Genomic DNA, 19,585 nt, shown 5'->3' on the forward strand with positions numbered 1-19,585 from the left:
GGCCAGACTGGCTCTTGTGCCCTAAACCGTGCCGGTGGGGCGGCAGGGGGCTGCGGGGGGCTGCAGGCAGGCTGCAGGTGAGCCTGGCTGCCAGGGAGCCACTGCCTACTGCCCAGTTTCCCAGCAAAGGCTCCACATCTGAACCGTTCCAGGGATATTTAAAGTCATGTTTACAAAGCATGCCATTACAGAGAGTCCGCCGGGAAGAGCTGGCTGCTCATTTCAGTGTCCAAAAATACAGGCTAAGCTGTTGTGAGGACCTAGCTCTGTTTGTGGCTGCTGAACTGTTTTAAAAGCCAAACCCTTTTTTCATATAAACACCAAACTGCCTGATGTCAAGTCAGGTTTGTGAGATAAGATAAGGGTGCTTCAGTGAGGAATAAATGGAAGAGAGTTTATGGAAACTCAGTTATGACAAGTAGATAGCATCAGGAAGGAGGGGGGTTAGGGGGTGCTGTGCATGGCAGAGGTGGAGAGAGAGTATATATATATTTTTTATAGTTTTTTTTCAGAGCTGTGGGAGAAGATGATGAGTGGGAGCCAGGGGTTCCCCACCCCACCATTGCAGCAGCCGGGAGCCCAGCGCCCAGGTCTGAGCAAGGGGACCTGGAAGCCGGTGGCGTGCAGCAGCGGCTCCGCGTCTCAGAAGCAAGCTCAGAGGTCGATGGGAGGAATGGAGGGAATGTGATAAGGCCAGGGGAGGATTTGGTGAGTGAAGGGGAAGGGACAAGCAGGGAAAACAAGGGGATGGGGGGGTGGGGGGGCAGGGGGGGACAATGACAGGAGTACTCCTTTCCACTGTCTCCCAATTTCCCCATACTGGAGGCAGGTTTGGGTCCCTCAGCTGAAACACCAGGGGACTGCAGTATGGAGGGAGTCCCTGTTCCCCCCATGGATGAAGCAGATGCCCTGAGCAGTGTCCCTTCAGCCATCCCTGGCAGCAGGTACAGGGGACAGCATGCTGCCAGCAGCCGCTCATCCTGGCTGCCAGCAGCCGCTCATCCTGGCCACCAGCAACCTCATAAAGAGTGAACCTTTGTTGTCATTGTCCTGGTGTTTGGAGAAGACTTGGTCCAAGCAAAGGTGAAAGCCAGTGGGAATCCCTAAGTTGCTGTGGACGATCCTGTGAAGACAGTACAGGTCCGTAGGATCATAGAATCATTTAGTTGGAATAGATCATCAAGTCCAACGGATTTGATGGATCGTACCTCAGAGTTTGGTTGTTGGGTTGGGTTTTTTTTAAGGGAGAGTTCTTGCTTTTTGTGTAATTCCACAACACAGAAAAAAGCTCAGGGGATGGCAAACTGTTGCACTGCCAGCCCCCTGGAAGCTGCAGTCACACCGCCTCTCCCCTCAGACCTGGTGTAACGTTTCTGGCTCCAGCACCAACCCAAGCGTCTGCACATTCTTATCAGCAAGCCTTGCAGGTAGCGTTACGTGTTTGTCCACTTGAAGTAGAAATACCCCTTAACTCTGAACCTCCCTGGCCTCTCTTTTCATATGCTAGTCTCTCATGGTGGCCAAGAGGTTTATATATTTGTATTTAACTTTTCTGGCTATATAAATTTGTGCCTGCAATGGCTCACAACCATTAGAATTCAGAAAAAAAGACAATTAGAGAAAATCCATCGTGATGCAAACGTACAAGTGAGTCCATAGCCCACTTGCTAGCTCCACACATGCGAGCTAGTGACCTGGCAGTTTTGAGGCACGGACGTAACCCAAGCCTGGTATCTGAACACCTGGCCCTTTACGGAGATTTAATGCAGATTTGGATTGGGCAGCTCACAAACACTTTGAGAAAGCGCTAGCAGAAACAGAGGCAATCTTTAAAGCCGTGGGTGGGGGAAGACAGGGGGATACAAGGCAGACAAAGCTAGGCAGGCTAGACAGATCTAGTTAGCATCCAACTGTGATTTTTATTTATTTTTTTTAGGGGATTCTTTGGCATAGACTCTAAACTTTTTGGATCATTGATCAGTTTTAACTCTGAGTTTCTTGCCAGCCATCCGATGTTTAGCAGAAAGCATTGGCAGGATGGTGCTCTGCAGATTTCCTGGCCTCCCAGAGCAGTGCAGACATCTCTGCTGGCATAGAAATACTATGTGGAAAAAACTGTGGTCAGCAAAAGATTTCACAATGTCAGCAGTACCCAAAGGGAGGACGAGGTGGAGCTTTCAATGAGTAATGTGAAGTTTGGTACCAGCAGGTCTAAATATCTCAGATAAAAGTCGTGATTTCGTCCTGGTATTTTGGTGAGGACCTGACCTACTGAGCGTGCTGTGGCCACCCTGTTTTCCCCTCACAAAAATGGAGCAGCCTTCCCTCCCTGGCTACCAGGGTGCTGGCCCCTAGCGAGGGACAGCGTCAAGTCCCTGCTCTCACTCCATCCACCAGCGAGCCAGCAGACCAGCCTCCTGATCTTTCCAGCATTGCTTCCTGGGTGCCTCTCCCTATATTGACTGGGCACCTCTTGGGCAACCTCTGCCTCTTGAGAACCATCCTCCTCTTCCCCAAGCCAGATGCTGCTTTCCCACCACCACGCACAGTAGCCATGCTGTCTGCTGCAAAACGCCACAACAAGGGGGTTTTAAGCCAGTGTCAGGTGGGTCTCCAAAGGTCAGAGCTGCCCGAGAGGTGGCCGGCCGGGTTCTGTGGGTGCTGCAGCAAAGGGCCACGCAGCTGCATCTCAGTGGGGTATTCTGGTCTTGCAGCCAGATGATGTGCTGGTGAAAAAGATGTGTGATTGGTGCGCCGTTATTTTGAGTTGGAAAAGAAAACGGCGAGGAGCCTGCATTAATTAGTATTAAACTATGCTTGGCAGATGCTGGCTCCTCCACAAAGTATCTGTTGCTAGAGGGCATGAGCATATACCTGTTGAGCTGGATGGGCGAGGTACAGAGATAGTACCAGGGAGCAGGATTTACAGTGAGATGGAGCAGAAACACGGCTGATGTTCTTGGGTGAAAAACCACTTAAAAGCAAGTAGTGATGTCCACGAATTACACCTCCCTTTTCACCTTTTTTCGCTTGGGCTCTGAAGTCAGCTGGTATTGAAGAGGAAAGGCAGGAAAATGCAACTGTGATTGCTGGTGACTGTCTGAGAGCTCTGGGAGAAAATATTCCAGCACATGGAAGTGGTCATGTGTTTCTGCTGGTGTTCCACCAGCAGATCACAGTGTGTCCTGCCGAGGAAGTCTCTGTGGTTATTTCCACTTGTCTGTGTGGAACACAAAGTTCAGGTACCTGAGGCACAGGGCAGGGAGGCAGGCACTGTAGGGAATCTGCATAAACTGGGACCCTCTTTAGGGACACACGATAATTAAGGCAAACATATAGAGAGCCTTTGGCTGGCATGAGGTCTTAATAAACTAAAATTAAGCCACCTGCAGTTCATTGATTCGATTTTGTGACAGTCATTGGAGTGTACGAGCAAGTCCTGTACAGGAATGGGGATAGGGTTTTTTATTTATGTTTTCCCCTTCTTTACCTGTTCCTGGCAGGTGAAACTTAAGAGTTTGCAATAAAAAAATGGAAGGTACCAGCATAGCTGGCAAGGGCAATAACTCCTGGGCTCTCAGGTTGGTCTTCATCTGCCAGGAACCTCTGCCTCGGCCAGTCTCACAGGCAGTCAATGCTCGTGTCCACGTTCTCAGGGGTTTCAGGGGAAATGAAGTGTCGCTTCAGCTTTTTTCCCTGCAAATCTTTGATTTTCCCACCACTACCCTAACAAAACCCTCCAGCACTGAACACAATACATCGTTAAACCTAAATTGATGCTTTCAGTATTACTGGAACACAAGTAAAGAGAATTTCAACACAGCATTAAAAATATGTCACCTTCGCTGTGGTATTGTACGGGAACTGACATGACTTCTTATTTTGTTTGTCCATGGAAGAGAACTGTTGTTTTCATTGCTAAAATATTTGTCCATTGGATGGAAATAATTACAAATGGAACAAAACAAAATGTTTTGATTAAATACAGGGCTGGTCTTGTTTTTTCCAGTAAATGTTTGATGTTTTCAATTCTCTTCCCCCTCTCCTGGGGGGATAATATAATGGATAGTTATAGATCACCTTCCATCTCAGAACACCCCAGATTGCACAGGGATTGCTCCCTTTGCCACTGAAACATTGGTACCCGTGGGGCAAACACCAGTGAACAATTTATCCCCCACAGGGTACCGCCATGAAGGTGAGCCATCTGCCATGGGCCGGGGGAGATCTCGGGAGCCAGACTCCATAACTCGTGCCAAAGCTAGGGGTGAACGCTGGAGTGTCAGATCTCGCTATCCCATGTCTGAGGAATGAAAACCAGCAGCTGTCTGAATTCCAGGGATGGTGCAGGGAATAGCTGTGATGAAACGAAGTCCCACCAACTTTGATCTTGGATCTCCTGCACAGGATTAAAGGGGTAGCTGAGTTTGGGCCTGAGGCACAGGCATTTGGGGAAGCAGCAGGGGAATTTGCGAAGTTTTTGTGGGACTTTCCTGAGCATATGATGATAAAGCAAAGATAACTCTCTTTTATCATTGCAATCAATTTCTTTTAACTACAAGTGCTTCAAGGCCCCTGCAGGACCACAGCCAGGAAGGACATCGGTGGGCTGCGATGCTCCCTCGTGGTGCTGCGTCGTTTGGGTTGAAGAGGTGATGCTTTCCCCTGGATCAACCTTGTAAGTAAGAAAGGAGCAAGAAAAGATTTGTTTGCATGCATCCAAACACTTTCCTCATTCCTCCCGCTTTCTCCCGATCCTGATGTGATCGGTTCATATACCTGCCACTGCCCTGGGCTGTGGGCAGCTGCCAGACCCCTCCGGCTGCTGTCAGTCTGGGTCAGGACACCTTTGCAGGAGTGGCTCCAAGAGATGGGACTGCTGTCCATACACATACAGCATTCGATCCCCACCGCTGTCAGAGAGAGGAATCATATTTCCCCCACCCTGCCCTCTGGGTAAGAAAAGGCAAACATATCATAAAGGTATCATAATAGGTCTGCTAAAGATGTCTCTGCAGCCTCTTTCTCCTCCCCAAACTGGAATGTGCCTGAGCTCCTTCTGGTCTGCTTATTTCTTTTCTCTGGCAGCCCCTGGGGAAGGCACCTAATACCTTTTCACAAACATTATTTATGGGTTCAGAATGCCAGGAACGTGTCTTTACAAATAGTCTGTACAATATGTCCTGAGCCCTCCTGTCTGGCACCTAATTATGTCAGTCCACAACGCTCAGGTTTCTTTGGCTTTTTGCTGCAAGCCAGATTTACTGATCCTGGGTTGTTTCCGTGCATGCTCTAATGACCTCTTGCACGGTAGCATCCCAACTGTTCACAACTCCTGCTGATTCCTGCTTAGGTCCTAGGGCCGATATTTAGTGTTTCAGGAAAAGACCAAGGTCAGTGCTCACCCTGCAGTAACACAGGTACCTGTGTTACCTTGCACAGCACCCAGGGATGCTACAGGCTTGCCCCACAGAGGGTGAGCTCACTGGATCTGTAGTGGACCATCTCTTACCTAGCACCACTCCCTTCCACGAGGTCTGTATCAATTAGATTCATCTATAGGTCCAAGTAGCAGCTCTGCTTCTGTACCCAGCACTAAGATTAAAGAGCGGGTACATACCAGAGGCACAGCTGTGGATACACTTTTTATCAAAACCACCTAAAAACCTTTCTTTGGATGAAAACCACTGGCTTTGTTAGGATTTCTGTCTTTTCAGGATCAAGACCACAGTGTAAAATCTTCTGAGAGAAGCTTGTTGGGTTTTGCCTCTCCTCTTGCCTAAAAGACAGAGGGAAAGGATGCACTTTTGTGGGTTTATAGTGCTTCCCATTCCCTGAGTCTGGGATACTTTATAAACGAGGTAGACTTTGGTCTCAGCATAACAGCATTAAAGGAAATGTCTCACTCCCAGTCCAGAGTTTGAGACGAAATGCAAACAGCGTACCCAGCTGAAAGCATAGGGCAGGAACTGATCTGAGAGCATTTCATCTGGGTGCAAATATCAACATCTCTATTACTCAGTGAATACTATGTGACCCTTAATGACTGTAGTTGCATGAACACTCCAGCTTTACATTCAAGGCCCAGTATAATATCTCTACCAGCACAGGTCCTGTAGCTTAACGGGTGTTGTTTCCACGTGCCATAAGGCTTTCTGTGACTTGGGGGCTAAAAAAGAAGAGCATCACTAGGCTACCATTTATCATGGCTTGTCTTCTGCCCATCCCTTAGGTTGAGTCATTCATTCTTGGGCTGTGCAGTCTGACTTGATCACAGCAGAAGCTTTCAATATGAAGAGTAGACTCTTGAGGTGCAGAATATTTTGAAAGAAACCCTGGGAATTTCGATAGAAATTTGGCAAGGAGAGGATATGTGCTGACACAGCAAAATACTCAGTGGGTTCACTGAGGCTGGTATTCCCCCCAGTTACTCCTGGATGTTTTACTGGCCATCTCAGCCCCTCTCCAAGACCTCACCTACAGCTACTCCTGAGCCCCTCAGTTGGTCTTCAAGGAAGGCTTCGTCTTCATGACCAGCATTTTCTGAATGCTGGCAGAAAGGATGGGACCTGCTGACTTCAGACAAGATGCCAAAGCATGCAGATAAGCATGTAAATACTCTCTTAAAATTCATTTTAAAAGGAGAAAGGGATGAGGGGAGGGAAAACAAAATACTCAGAGATGCTGACTTGCCATCTACAGTCATCCTCCCTCGCTAGTGATTAATCATCATCTCCCCCTTCAAGCCCAACAGACCAGCTACACGCATTCCTCACTCTCTTTACTGCTGGAAAGAAATTTGATTTTTGGCATGCCTTTTGTAGGATTCAAAATACCTTTGTGCTGCGGTGAGTGTGAGGGAAGGGAGTTTCGCTTCTCAGCAGATATGCTGAAGGCATGTATTATGGGATGGGCTCTCCACCCTACCCCGGTTGCAGGGAGCTGTTTGTGGCTGCCTGATCCCAGAGCTCTGGCACACGCAGCTGGAGACTCTGGGTCTATGACTATGGCTGCCTGTTGCCAGAGATCAATATGCTCTTGCAGTGTGGAAGACCTCAGTCTTCAAAAACTGAGTATGGAGGAATTGGAAGGAATGGGATATCAAAAGAGATAGCAGCTTCCCTTTACTGTCTGCATGCTGTGAACCAAGTGAATTTTGGGTCCTGTATGACAAAACATAAACAAATCACATTTGTAAGTGCAGTTGCAGGCAAACCATGTGCAAAGTAGATTCCCCTGAAGACAATGTAAGCCTAGTAAAGGTGTTGACTAAGCCCTGAGAAAAGGTTTTTAATGGCACAGACAGGTCCCTTTCCACCATGGCTGTGGTTCAAGAGGCCTCGAAGAAGGTGATATGCATGGGAATCTGGCCCTCCTTACTGCTGGGGTTAAACCGGGGTCTGGCTAATGACAGAGCATTTCCTAATATTTGTAATGACAATTAAATGGGTAAAGAACATTTACTGGGTGATAAAGCTTGTAGCTAGCCCAGTGTTACAAAAAGACAAGACGATCATCTCATGCAAACCAACTGTCAGGCGATGCGGCTGAATCACAGCAATCACAAGCCACAAAAGAAGGAGCCAATTTACTACCCATGCACAGAGTTTTGGGAACACCGTGGTTCTTGGACCTCTCTTGCATGCCAGCTCTGGGGTTTGCTTGTACAAACGTGTGCTCTCAGCCTGTAGTAAGATCTCAACATGCATGTCTGGTACATTGAGCTCATGGATGTTTGTGTACCCCCTTTGCCTGCCAGCAAAAATTTCACAAGAGTTTTCTTTTAGCATGACTTAGAGGTCATTGTCTCATGTGACACTCGAAAATGTAATCATTCCTGGTTGGACGTGTGACCGTGAGGAGCAACAGAGAGCTGGCATGTTCAAACATAGGTAAGGACTCAGAGCTCACACCTCTGCTGTGCAGCACGTCCAGAGCTGCACCCAGTGATCAGCTTTACCAGATCCTTTAGACCCAGCCTGCAAACCACCAGCACCCCGCGGGACACAGGCTGCAATCGGCCGTGCTGTGACCCCCAGTCTTCATGGGGAGATCAGATCGGCAGGAGTGCTGGGCAGGTAGCAAGCTGCAGCACAGCAGCATTTCTGTGCTTTCCCTCTGCCTCAGCCGTAACATTTTCATTTCTTGCAGCCACAAGCAAAGAGGTGGTTGAGGGACCGTGGGAGCTTTGTCCAATGGGGCTGGATGACTTCCAGGGTCTGGAGCCAGCTTGCCTACCTGGGGTGCCTGGAAATGAAGTCATAAGCTCTGATCCTAGTACCTATTCACATCGAGTGAGAGCAGCCTGCAGTTTTGAAGCAGAAGGTTATCAGGGTAAGTGCTGTTTCTCATCATGCATGAAGTTAGTGTCTGCCTGAATGCACAGCCACAAATGATCGCAAAGAGCCAAACAGTTACGGGCAGAGAGACCAGAAGATTTTGTTACGGTTACCTGAATGTAAGCCAGGAAACACTTTGCTGACAGAACTTATGCTTGAAAGATTTGAACCAGGTGATGAGCTGGATAAAACTGTCATTTCTTAGCAGATGTCATGTTCTCAGTTACAAGCAGAAGTGCTGTAACATCCAGACCTAATCATGGTGAAAAAACCACAAACGACCCCTTAAGCAATGCCTGAATAAAAGCTGTGTATTCAAATGCCAGGCTGAGAGCTCACTGTAGCTGTCAGACTAATGTGGTGATGCTTTTATCACTTTTGCAGCAGCTTTTTAAGGAAAGGAACCTGGCCCCCAAACGAACTGCTTACCTGCTGAAGTGTAACATCATGCTATCACTTCTCTTCCCTGACAACCATAATCCTGGTCTGTCTTGTCTGGGCTGCATGCTGCAGCAGGAGCTAGAAAACTGAGAGCTGTATCTCGAAAAACCTTGGGGTGTTGATGTACAGAATGGTGGGTGGTGTTACTTAGATGTCTTTGTAAACAAACAAATGTGGCTGATTAAAGCTAGAGGGCCACAGGGGTTTCTGCCTCCCTCTGCACACCCCACCTTTTTCTTGGCAGATACAGGGATTTCAGGTTACTCAAACAGCCAGGTTGGAAACAGGTGTCTCAAGAGCTGCTTGACCATGGGGTTCAGCTCCTGTTGACAGAGACAGAACAAATCTGGAGGAAGGCCACAGCACCATAGCATGATTTTCTCGCAATAATGGTGGGATATTTCAGTCCAGCAAATGCTATCCCTGGCCCCCTGCAGCTCGGACTGCCAGAGGAGAACTTGACCGTTTACTAACACAGAAGGGGTGGCAAACATGCTCCTGCCTCACTGATCAACACATCCTGCCTTACATATTTCAGGCACACAAGCTACATAATTAAAACCAAGGCAACAGCAATTTCCTGGAGACTGTGCAGCCATCTAGCGTTGTCATATATATAGCATGCTGGTCACCTGCCCAGACCCCAGATACCTTCAGAGCTTTTTTCCTACATGTCTTGCAGCTGAATGTTTAAGTTGCAGGAGATTTAAGCTTGCCAGTCCACTGATCTCGATCTGCAATTTCTGACTGCCTAAAGATTGTTCTTGTGGATAGAGAAGAGGATCCTGCTACAGTATTTCTTTTAGCCAGAGCAAGTATGGGTTGTTACTATCAGGAAGAGCAACCAGGGTGTCCGAGGCTGCTAATGCTGTGTTTTAACAGTTGTTGATTCTTAAGCAAAAAACAAAACCAACCAAACAAACAAATTAAACCCCCAGAAAAAAACCCAAACCAACTAAATTTGTAGATCAGCGAGCAAACTTCAGGGATGCCACTGCTACCTGCCACAGTGCTTTGGAAACTTTCTCATTTGCTCAGCAATAGGAAAGCCATGTACATATATCATGAATAAGACAAAGACAATAGCCTGAATCTGTATCTCTCACTTTTCTCATCTAGAGAAAACCATCTTATTTCAAGTCCCAGCTTCCTCTCTGGCCATTCAGCAGACAGGGTAATTAGTACAAGGAACTACTTTTACAGTTTGTAGTAAATTAGTAGGGCAACCTGCGCGGGTAAGGAGCACGATGAAATGATGCACATTCTTGTATTGCATACCACAGTGACAAGTAAATCTCAAAGGTGACAGCCCAGGGTTACTGCGACTTAGCAGCAGCCCCTTGGCCAACCCAAGAACAGAACTGTCTTTGTTTACAATCTGCATTTTTCTACACTCTTATCTGCTCTCTTGCACTGTAATTTTGCCCAGCCCTCTCTGTGCCACTGGGTTCATCTTTCTCCACACCTTGCGTTATACCTTCCAGGTGTGTTGTGAGGGACTTTGAAACTAAAGGTGATGGACTAGTGACTTTCTGCACTGCAATAACAAGTTGCCAACTACTGAGGTAAAAAAAATAATAAATTGCTTCTGGATAGAAGTTATGTGTTATAACCTCTTTGCTTGGGCTAAGCAGTGAGTGGAGATGCCACGCAGACACATCATTTTCTGGATCCTGCTACGCTTATGGAAGGTGCTACCAGCTCTGCCAGTTTAACACCCTTTGCTGGTGAAAATAGCCCTATTCCCAGCCCCTAAGAATCTACCCCACCAACAATTTACATAAACACTGCCTTACTCCCCTTGTTACCTCAGACCTTTGGCACCAGTTACTGAAGTCTCAGTCTGGAGAATATTTGGAGAGGAGCAGTGACAAGCAGCACTTACTCATTCCACAGCCATAGCTGGATCTGGAGGAGGATGTTTGTCCACATCACCTTACTCACGTGTGCTAAGCCACGGTAAGTGCCGTTGTATGCAGGACTGGACATGAATCTTTTGGACATTCCCCTTCTAAGTGTCTGTCTTTCTGTCTGTGGGATGTTAAAGACAGGCCATGATGTGTGTCCAACTGGCTCTAGCCACAAATGACTGATCTGGTAGCATTTACCTGGAATATTTTTTTAAGTTGTGTTTTACAAAGCCCTTCACTGCACCAAGCTTTGTAGGTATTGGATAGCTGAATGCCACCAAAGAGATAGCTAATTAATTACTAGTTTGTCATTTATTTCTGATGACTTTTAACAATAAACAGGGAAAATAATATTCCAGCCCTAAATTTTGACTAGTTGAATGCAGAAATGCTCTGCACAAAGACAAATGCTCCCCTAGAAGCTAAGAGAGCCACTCTCCTCTTGCAGGGCATAGCAGGGGGTCCTGGGCCGGGGTGGATGCAGCCCTGGTGCTGGGAGGCAGGGTAAGGGTTGCTACACAACAGCAGTCTCGCCCTACAAAAATAAATGGCAATTGTGATGTTGAGCCATCCTCAGGGAGCCACAGCTCTGCTAACCACCAGCAAATCCCTTCCCACCCCAAACAGCTTACAGACGAGGTGTTGGGCAGAGCAGGAAACGGCTGAGACAAAACTGTCTGATTTAAGTGACAATTGGAGGTAGGGTGGTGTATGTCTTACTGCCTCCCAATTCTAAAAATGGCTTTAATGGTATTACAAAATTACGTGTACAGATAGAGAAGTGAGATGGAACATTTGTGTTCTATTATGTATTTTAACGAGAGGCTTACTTTCTTTGGATAAAAGAGATAAATTCTGCTTCTTACGATTTCTGGGCAGGACTGACCTTATGGTGTTTTTTAAAAGTAGTGGAGGTGTTAACATTTATATCCCAGCCAAAATCTTTGCAATTTCATTTTCCCACGTGCTCCTGAAGTTCTAGTTACATCTTCATCCCTACTTCCTGCCTGCAACTGGTGTTGGGAGCCACTTAAGCCACCACCATGTTCCAGCTTGGATGCATTTCAGTTGTCATCCAGGCCATTAATCTACTCTAACGGTGTAGTCTGGAAAGCACTTTAGGCCTCACAGAACGAAAGGTGCCTTAGAAAATAAAGGTTTCCTTTGTTTATTCACTGCAATGTGAATTCACTTGAGAATAGTTGCAAGTGAATCAGAAGCTTGGAAACGGCTGCATTCAATTGCCACAATGCCAATAACTTTATTAGGGGGTTAATAACATTCCTCACTGCAAACATTCCCTCGCATCTATGCAGAACCATCTCGAGTTCACCTCCAAACTACACCTTGCAAAGCAGAATCACTTTTACATAAACCACATTACAGCATCCAGAAAGTCTCTAAGGCTTTGGGAATGAGAAGAATGCTATCCGCTTCAGTTATTACTAGACTTGTTTATTATGCTGCTGCTTCTTTGCTCCTCCTCTCTCCCTTCCCAGGTCTCTTTTTAGAACCAGGAGCTCTGGTCCCAGTGTGTGTGGAGAGCCAAGTTTCAAATAGTGATCCCTTTGACAGTCAGTTCCAAGAAATTACCAGCACAGCATTTTTTTTTAATGGATGTGAGGCGATAAGCCCAAAGTATTCTGACAGCTTGTGTTATCTAGGTGAAGCTGAAGTGTTTGTGTTCTGAATACTTACGGTAATGTCTTGGGAAAGAGCGTTTTCCACCAGTTAAGGGAAGGACAGCTCCCAGTTGGGTTTTAGGGGCTCTTCTGCCTCCCGTGACACAATCAGAAGCGTCGAACTAAACATTTAGAATCATAGAATCATTTGGGAAAAAGCCTTTAAGACCATCAGATCCAACTCTTACTCCAGCACTGCCAACTCCATCACTAAACCATGTCCCTATGCACCACATCCAGGTGTTTTTTAACCACCCCCAGGGCCGGTGACTGCACCCCGCCCCAGGCAGCCTGTTCTAGTGCTCGGCCACCCATCCAACCTAAACCTCCCCTGGCATATCCCAGCATTGCCAGGTCCACTGCTAAACCACGTCCCTAAGCACCGCACCTACGCGTTTTTAAGCAGTTTTTCAGAGCGCTCCTTGCGCGGGGGGGGGGGGGGGGCGGCCCTCGCAGCAGCCCCGCTCCCGGCCGGGGTGCAAGGGCGGGTGCCGGTCCCACCGGCTGAGGGAAGCAAGGCGGCCGGGCCCCGGCAGTTTCAAGGCATCGGGCCGCCCGCCTCATGGCCCGAAGCACGGGCTCACTGGAGCGGAGGGACGCAGCCCCGGGCCCGCTGCAGCGGAGCAGGCGGTGTAACGGGACGCCGAGCAGCGCTGCCAGCAGCCAAGATGGCGCCCGGGCCGGCCCGGTAGTGGGCGGAGCGCGAAGTCTCGCGGGAGCACCGCCGCCTCTCGCGCGGCTTGGCCAGCGCGCGGTTTTTGATCTCGCGAGGCGGGCGGGCCCCGCGCGGGGAGGCCGCGAGCGCGGGAGCTAGTAAGGAAGGGCTGCTCGTGCTGTACCGCCTCGCGCCCAACGGCCCCGGCGCGCGCCGTGCCGGCCTGGAACATGGCCAGCAGCGGCGGTGAGGGCCCCGGGGGATGGTCATGGCCCGGGGGTGGTCAGCGCCGGGGGGTGAGGGCCCTGGGGGAGTGGTCAGGGCCCAGGGGGCGATGAGGGCCTAGGAGTCTCGAGGGGCGGCGGTGACGGCATGGGTGGTGAGGGCCCCGGGGTGAGGCCCTGGGGGGCAGCGGTGAGGGCATGAGTGGTGGGGGCCGGGGTGAGGGACCCGAGGACCGGCGGTGGGGTGCCAGAAGTAACCGTGCGGTCACTGCAGAAGCGTTGGGCGCGGAGATGGAGCAGGCGGAGGCGGCGGTGATCACACCGGCCATGCTGAGGGAGGAGGAGCAGCTGGAGGCGGCGGGGCTGGAGAAGGAGCGGCAGATGCTGCAGAAGGTGAGGGGCGGCCCCCGCCGGGCAGTGGGGTCTGTCTGGGGCCGTTCGTCCGCCGGTATGCGCGCCGGGGCCGCGTGTCGCACACCTCCTCTGGTGTCAAAACAAACAAGCCTGAGGAGAAGCTGTTAAAAGTTCAGGCGGTGGCTGTGATTCACAAATGCCTTTGATCATCCACGGGAGGCTGTTTGGGTTTTTGGCGTGGTTTTTGGTTTTTTTGTTTGTTTGTTTTTTACGTTAGGCATTTAAGTTTGCAATGAGAAGACTGCCTCTTTACTTTTGTTGTTCCGAACCTAAAAATCTAAGATATCATGCCTTTAAAGTAAAGCTGATTTCAGAAAGGCTAGTAAGTTCACAATCTTCTGAATTTCTATTTGAAATATTAAAGGCAAGACTTTTTTGTTTGCAGTTTCTGTATGCATATATCTGGCTGCTTTTCCTCGTTTTCCTCCTTAATTTATTAAAAAAAACCAAACAAACACCAAAACAAACACCAAACAGACGACCTGAGTAGATAATCTCTGCAGGACAGTTCTATAAATCCCATTTATCCGTTCCAGAAATAAGTACAGTTAAGCCTTTCTTTTAGTAACAGGTAAAGTTATAGTTTGTGGAGCTACTGTGTCAAGGAAGCAGCTTAGCTTAAAATGCCTAGCCAAAAAGGATGGGTTTATTCCAGTCGTTCCTCATGTCTGCTCTCCTGCTCTTACATGCACGCAGTGGTGTGGGCACCCCTAAATTGCGGGGAGTGGGAGCTGCTTGAGTTGGCATTGCTGCCAGGAGAAATGTACCTGTAATACTACTGAGAGCTGATGTTTGGTTTGTGTACTTCCGTTTGCTTATGTTGCAGGAAATATAGATTGCCTCAAGGAAATGATACATCACTAACATAAAATGACATAATCATTACTACATTTCATGTCTCTTGCTGTGAAAGTTTTCATAGGTTGATATTAAGCATTGGCTGATACTAACCAGTCTTTTGGAGAGAACGTGAAAACATGATGCTTCTAGGTGTGTGCTGATAAAAATTATCAAGGTGGCAGAATACTATATGAGGTATTGTATTTCAGGCATGACTCCAGTTTTGCTCTTTTGGGAGTTGTATTCTTAACTAATGCTATTACTCATAATACTCGAGAAATAATTTTCAGTGGGTTTTTTTCCTGTCTTAAAAATTTAAGCATTGTTCTAAGGACATGAAAAATACAATTTTGAAGGCCTAGGAACTAATTTTAATTCCTCTTTTCACTGAGGAAAGTTGTGATTTATAAAAGTACGTTTTCAGGCTGCAGCGTTTTGTGATGCTGTAGTTAGAAAATAATACTTTATCATTCCAGAAGCTTCATAATCATTTTCCTTGCAAACAGTAAGTCATGACAGAGCCTATACAAACTTTTCAGGTATTCCTTGATCAGACTTGAAAATGAAAATTTGGAGGCAATGCTTTTGGAGGGTAAGAAGGAAACCCTTGCAGAGCAAATTATCCCATTGCACAGGAAGTATTGAGAAAAGGACTTGGTGTATTTCTTTCACAACCAACTACCTCTGTAACAATGCTATAATGTGAATAGGGCTGGTTGTTTTCTTTTTAATTTTGTCTGTTTCTCGAGAATACACAGAAACCTTCTAGTAAGGGTATCACTTGATTGTCCTGCATGCTTCTGTCACACTTTTTCTATGCAATGTAGAGCCAGTCAGGCCAAGGGAAATTAGTTATGTCGTTAAACCTAGGCTTATTGGCATCTAGGGGCAGCTGATGTTCTTGAAGCTTCTGGGTTTCTTATGCTTGTCACTTCGGTGAACCCCCTGCCAGGTGATTTGTACAGCAGTTCAGCAAAGGAGTCACTTGTTCTCTCTGTGGGCTGATGGCAAAATACCACTCCATAAATATGTAAGAATGTAGTGATGAAAAAGAGTGTTTTGGTTTTTTTTACCTTTTCAGTCAAAAAGAGGGAAACCCCTCCACTTTCTTGAGGCTTGAAGGTTTGAGTCAAAGGGCAAAGCGGAAAAATTATAAGAGTTCAATGCTGTTTGTATTCTTTGAATTTTCTTTTTTTCCCATGAAGTTCTCCCACTGGTCAAAGGGAGCAGTCCTTCGGACTGACCAGTTAATGGGAGGATGCCATGCTCACTCCAGTAAAAAGTGAGCAATGGCAACTTTCTGAATGAAGTAGTTTAGTTTTGATTATATTGTCTCTTGGCATTGCCATCAAGGGTTGATCTTTCTGAGCTCAGGTGCTTTTCATCTGAAGGATAAAACCTGGATTGGGGAGAGCGGAAGCAAGCAAAAACTGTACGGAGAATCACAAGAAGGCAACCTCTTTCCCCAGAGAACTTGTGGAGATAGGTCTTGCCCTTGTAAAAGAACACAGTGAGAGCTACTTGATAAGAATGGATTAATACTTGTGAAAAATAAAGGTGTGATATCTGGGGGAAACATGTTCCCCCTCTGCTGTGTCACACAGTTTGTCCCATGATTCAGCTAATATCACTTTTTCCCTGCCTGTTAGTCTGTTTAGTTTCAGAAGACTCCCTTACCTTTCTGTCTTAATGTGCCCTTCCCCCAGTGTTTCTTCTGAAAGCAATGGCATAGATAAGAATCTTGTGAAGCTCTGCATCTCACCTTTCTCCTTTTTCTCTTGAAGATGCTAATTTATATCTCAGTCTAACAGGCGGATGTTAGATGAATATGGAAGGATGAATGCTTTTTGAATTTTAAAGAGTAATTTGCAAACTTGAAGTGCATGGCTTTGACTAATCCAACAGAAGTGACTTTCAAAAGCATGTGGGGATTTTGTAGCCAAAGCAAGCAGCAGCCACCGTCTTCACATTGGGTGTTGACTTGGCCTCTGTAAATTAGGCATGATGGTTTTGTAGCTGTCTGAACAGCTTCTCCCTAATGAAAACCTTTGTGCAAATGGCACGTGGAGGATTCCTGGCTAATACTTTGGAAACTGCTGCATTTTGCTAGGTAGGTTTTTTTTTCCTCCCAAATTTTGCAGGCTGTAAATAAACTTAAATTTCATTTTGCTCTAAATCTACAGATTTGAATTGAGACACCTTTGAGCCCTTGAATGCCCTGTGCCTATTGTACTGGCAGTGTGTGTGTTGCAGAGTTCTATTTACATATGCAAGTGAATGCAATGCTCAGTTACTTTTATCTTGCAGTACTTCATAGGTACATGCAGGTCCATACGCTCACAAATCATAGATTTATAATGACTGGAAAGGAAGGGGTGTATGTGTGTGTGAGAGAGACAATGATATTTATCCTGTAGAAAAACCCTTCACAGTATTAAAAGTGTTAACTCTGAAGCATCTATAAATACTTGACATCTCTTTTTATTGGCCAGGCTTGCACTTCTTGGGACCGGGAGTCAAGTGAAATGCGCTATAAGAGGCTTCAACATTTGCTTGAAAAAAGCAACATCTATTCCAAATTCTTGCTAACCAAAATGGAACAGCAGCAACTAGAGGTAGGTGTATTCTTGTCTACAGTGGGGATTCTTAAGATGGGCTGCCATCTGTTTGGTTTTTGGTGGTGGTTTGTTGTTTTTTTTTTCCATCCAGCTGTTTGAATTGAAGTAAAAGTGCTGGAAAGATTACAGTAATAACATGGAAATCTACTGAAACTACTGCCAGGGGGTGAAGTGGTGCTTTACGTTATATTCAGAATTTGTTCTATAAATTAATAGATAAATGAGACTGAAAAGAGCATGAATTTTAATTTAAAGTTGCAGTGTAAAGGTGGCATATCTTTACATTTCTTTACATATCTTTACATATCATACATGATATCTTTACAGTTCTTCTGTTGGCCCGAGTACTAGGAAGAGAAAATAAATTTTATTTCTTACTCGTAATATTTAAGGGAGCTAGAAAACCTGGAGGGAAGATAGAAGATGCAAAGAATTGGCGAATGGGAAGTTGTGCAGTCTGTGTTAAGTACTGAAGGCTGAGCATGAGGCTTGTCTTCAACAATGCTAACATAGGCCTCCTTCTAACAAATTTATAAATTACAGTGATCTGAGGCCATGCTGTTGCCAAATGAGCTTCTATAAAATGATGTGTTTTCCATTTTTAATCCATGGGCTGCTGAGTTTGTATCTGGCTTTATCTTTCTTAACTGTACCTGTATGGACACGCTTGTAAGAGTTTACACTTGAGAGAGGGGGAGATTCTTAGGAAAAGATTCAGGGCAGCGATGTTCTTGGAAAAGTGACACTGTCAAACTGCAGAAACCTTTCTAAAACACTTCCCTAGTTTAGCTGTGAGCTCAACTTTGTAGTTGCTGCATTGATAGCTTGCATGTTTCAGTACTAAGTATTGCTCTGTCTAGTAAATAGCAAGGTATTTTGTCTCATTTTCCAGGGTCCTTCTGCTTTCAGCAAGTAGAAAATAGTAGAAGGAATGAAAAATCTTAAATTCTTCAAGACATGAAAGCACTTCCTTCTTGAAGGCATTGTAAGCTACTTTCTGTTCTGCAATGAACAAAGTAGAAATTGTTCATATATATTATGTAGGTGTTAAAGGGGAGCTGGATACATGGAAAACTTACCTCAGTAGATGTGTTCTCTAAGGTGTTTGCCATTAGGACTATTTCTGTTGGGAGTCTTTCTAAATTACTGTATTTAAGTGTTTGAAGTATTCACTGACAAGCAGTTCAGAGCAGTTGCGCTTTCTTGTCTGAGTTTTGCTTTTATCATTTTAAGCTATGTCAGAATAGAGGTTTTTAATAAGGTTGCAAAAACAAAGTCTTTAGAGTACACAGAACTCTTACCAATATAATCTGCTTGTTATCACTTCTATAATGGGTAGTTCTCTTGTGGATGTTATTGAAAGGTAAAGGTATATGGGGTTTTTGTTTGTTTTGGTTGGTGATTGGATTTTTGTTTGGGTTTTTTGGTGTTTTTTAGGAACAGAGAAGGAAAGAGAAGTTGGAAAGAAAGAGAGAGATGATGTTAAAATCTGCCAAGGTAAGACTAGCTATTTTATGCAACTTTCTGAGTAAAGTCTGACAAATTACAATGTCAATTTTGATCAAGGTAGGTAAACTAAGTAAGTTAGATTAGCTGGTATGTGACTTGCAGGTTCTATCTAGTATACCATATTTATTTTAATCATAATAAGAGTGTTTAAAAGTGCTTAAAATTGTACTCCATGACAGTCATCTTAAAGAGAGTTTATGACTAATTTATACTAAAGAAAATGGCTTGAATGGTTGAAAATATGGGTTTTTTTTGTTTTAGCAAGGATTGTTTATTCAGCCAAAATGCTGAATAAGTAATAAAAAGGATAAGCAGGATTTTTTTTACTGTATATTTTAAAAAGTGCTTAATTGAAAGCTTTGCGTAGCACTTTTACTAAGGTAGTGGTTTCAGGCTGATTACATCTTTGTATCTGTGTCCTGGTACTTACAGATGCACATGATGATGAACCTCTTCCTATGTTTATTTTCTAGGGTCAAAATCCAGTTGATGGTAAAGAAGAGAAATTGGGTAATGTGTTAGGCTTTATTTCTTGTCAGTACTGATGTTTCTTTAATGTCTGATTTACTGTAGAAACTCAAATGATATCTTACAGGTGCAAAAAAGAAGAGAGGGAGAGAAGATGGGACATACAACATTTCAGAAATTATGTCCAAAGAGGTAGGCCATAACTATAAATAGACTTGTCTGGATTTTTGTAGCATAAATTTTAACTGGTGAGGCAATCGCTGTGAGACATCGGTATTTTAGAGCAACACATTCTTCAACATTGCCGTCAGGGATTATCAACCAACAGCCAAAAGTAGTCTGTCTGTACCATAGGACTTTCTTCCAGCAAAGGTCTATTTAACAAGCAGTGTTGTCAAACCTATAGAATTGAAATGCTGGGGTAGGGGTTTTTTGCGCCTTTTTTTTTTTTTTTTTTTTTTTTTTTTGAGTCTTTAGGGAGGCAA

At 45.6% G+C, this 19,585-nt stretch overlaps 1 protein-coding gene and 1 long non-coding RNA gene across 9 annotated transcripts in view; one reads left to right on the forward strand and one right to left on the reverse strand.

Annotated features, from left to right (window-relative positions):
* Positions 1-1,899: 1,899 nt before the first annotated feature.
* Positions 1,900-13,064, reverse strand: LOC121094252. Of its 4 annotated transcripts, none has more exons than XR_005829791.1 (6): positions 12,761-13,064; positions 12,389-12,494; positions 8,453-8,592; positions 6,478-6,572; positions 4,780-4,952; positions 1,900-4,675 (listed from the first exon to the last, which is right to left on the reverse strand). It is a non-coding gene; the product is annotated as an uncharacterized LOC121094252 (long non-coding RNA). The 4 variants fall into 4 exon arrangements; XR_005829789.1 differs by having other exon boundaries at positions 6,478-6,576; XR_005829790.1 differs by lacking the exon at positions 6,478-6,572 and having other exon boundaries at positions 12,765-13,064.
* Positions 6,599-19,585, forward strand: part of HELLS (helicase, lymphoid specific) — a 31,666-nt gene continuing 18,679 nt past the window's right edge. Inside the window, exons 1-8 of one of the 5 annotated variants that reach the window (XM_040607602.1) lie at positions 6,599-7,892; positions 8,152-8,334; positions 10,594-10,739; positions 13,526-13,644; positions 16,998-17,120; positions 18,561-18,620; positions 19,106-19,142; positions 19,228-19,292. In XM_040607602.1, coding sequence (XP_040463536.1) covers positions 13,543-13,644; positions 16,998-17,120; positions 18,561-18,620; positions 19,106-19,142; positions 19,228-19,292 — 387 coding nt within the window. In that variant the 5' untranslated portion in view covers positions 6,599-7,892; positions 8,152-8,334; positions 10,594-10,739; positions 13,526-13,542. Of the gene's footprint in view, positions 8,335-9,698; positions 10,740-13,137; positions 13,274-13,525; positions 13,645-16,997; positions 17,121-18,560; positions 18,621-19,105; positions 19,143-19,227; positions 19,293-19,585 lie in introns of those variants that run through there. The other 4 variants (XM_040607601.1, XM_040607604.1, XM_040607603.1 and 1 more) reach the window with 4 other exon arrangements.

This window comes from Falco naumanni, chromosome 9, assembly GCF_017639655.2.
Source record: "Falco naumanni isolate bFalNau1 chromosome 9, bFalNau1.pat, whole genome shotgun sequence".
NCBI classification, from domain to species: Eukaryota; Metazoa; Chordata; class Aves; order Falconiformes; family Falconidae; genus Falco; species Falco naumanni.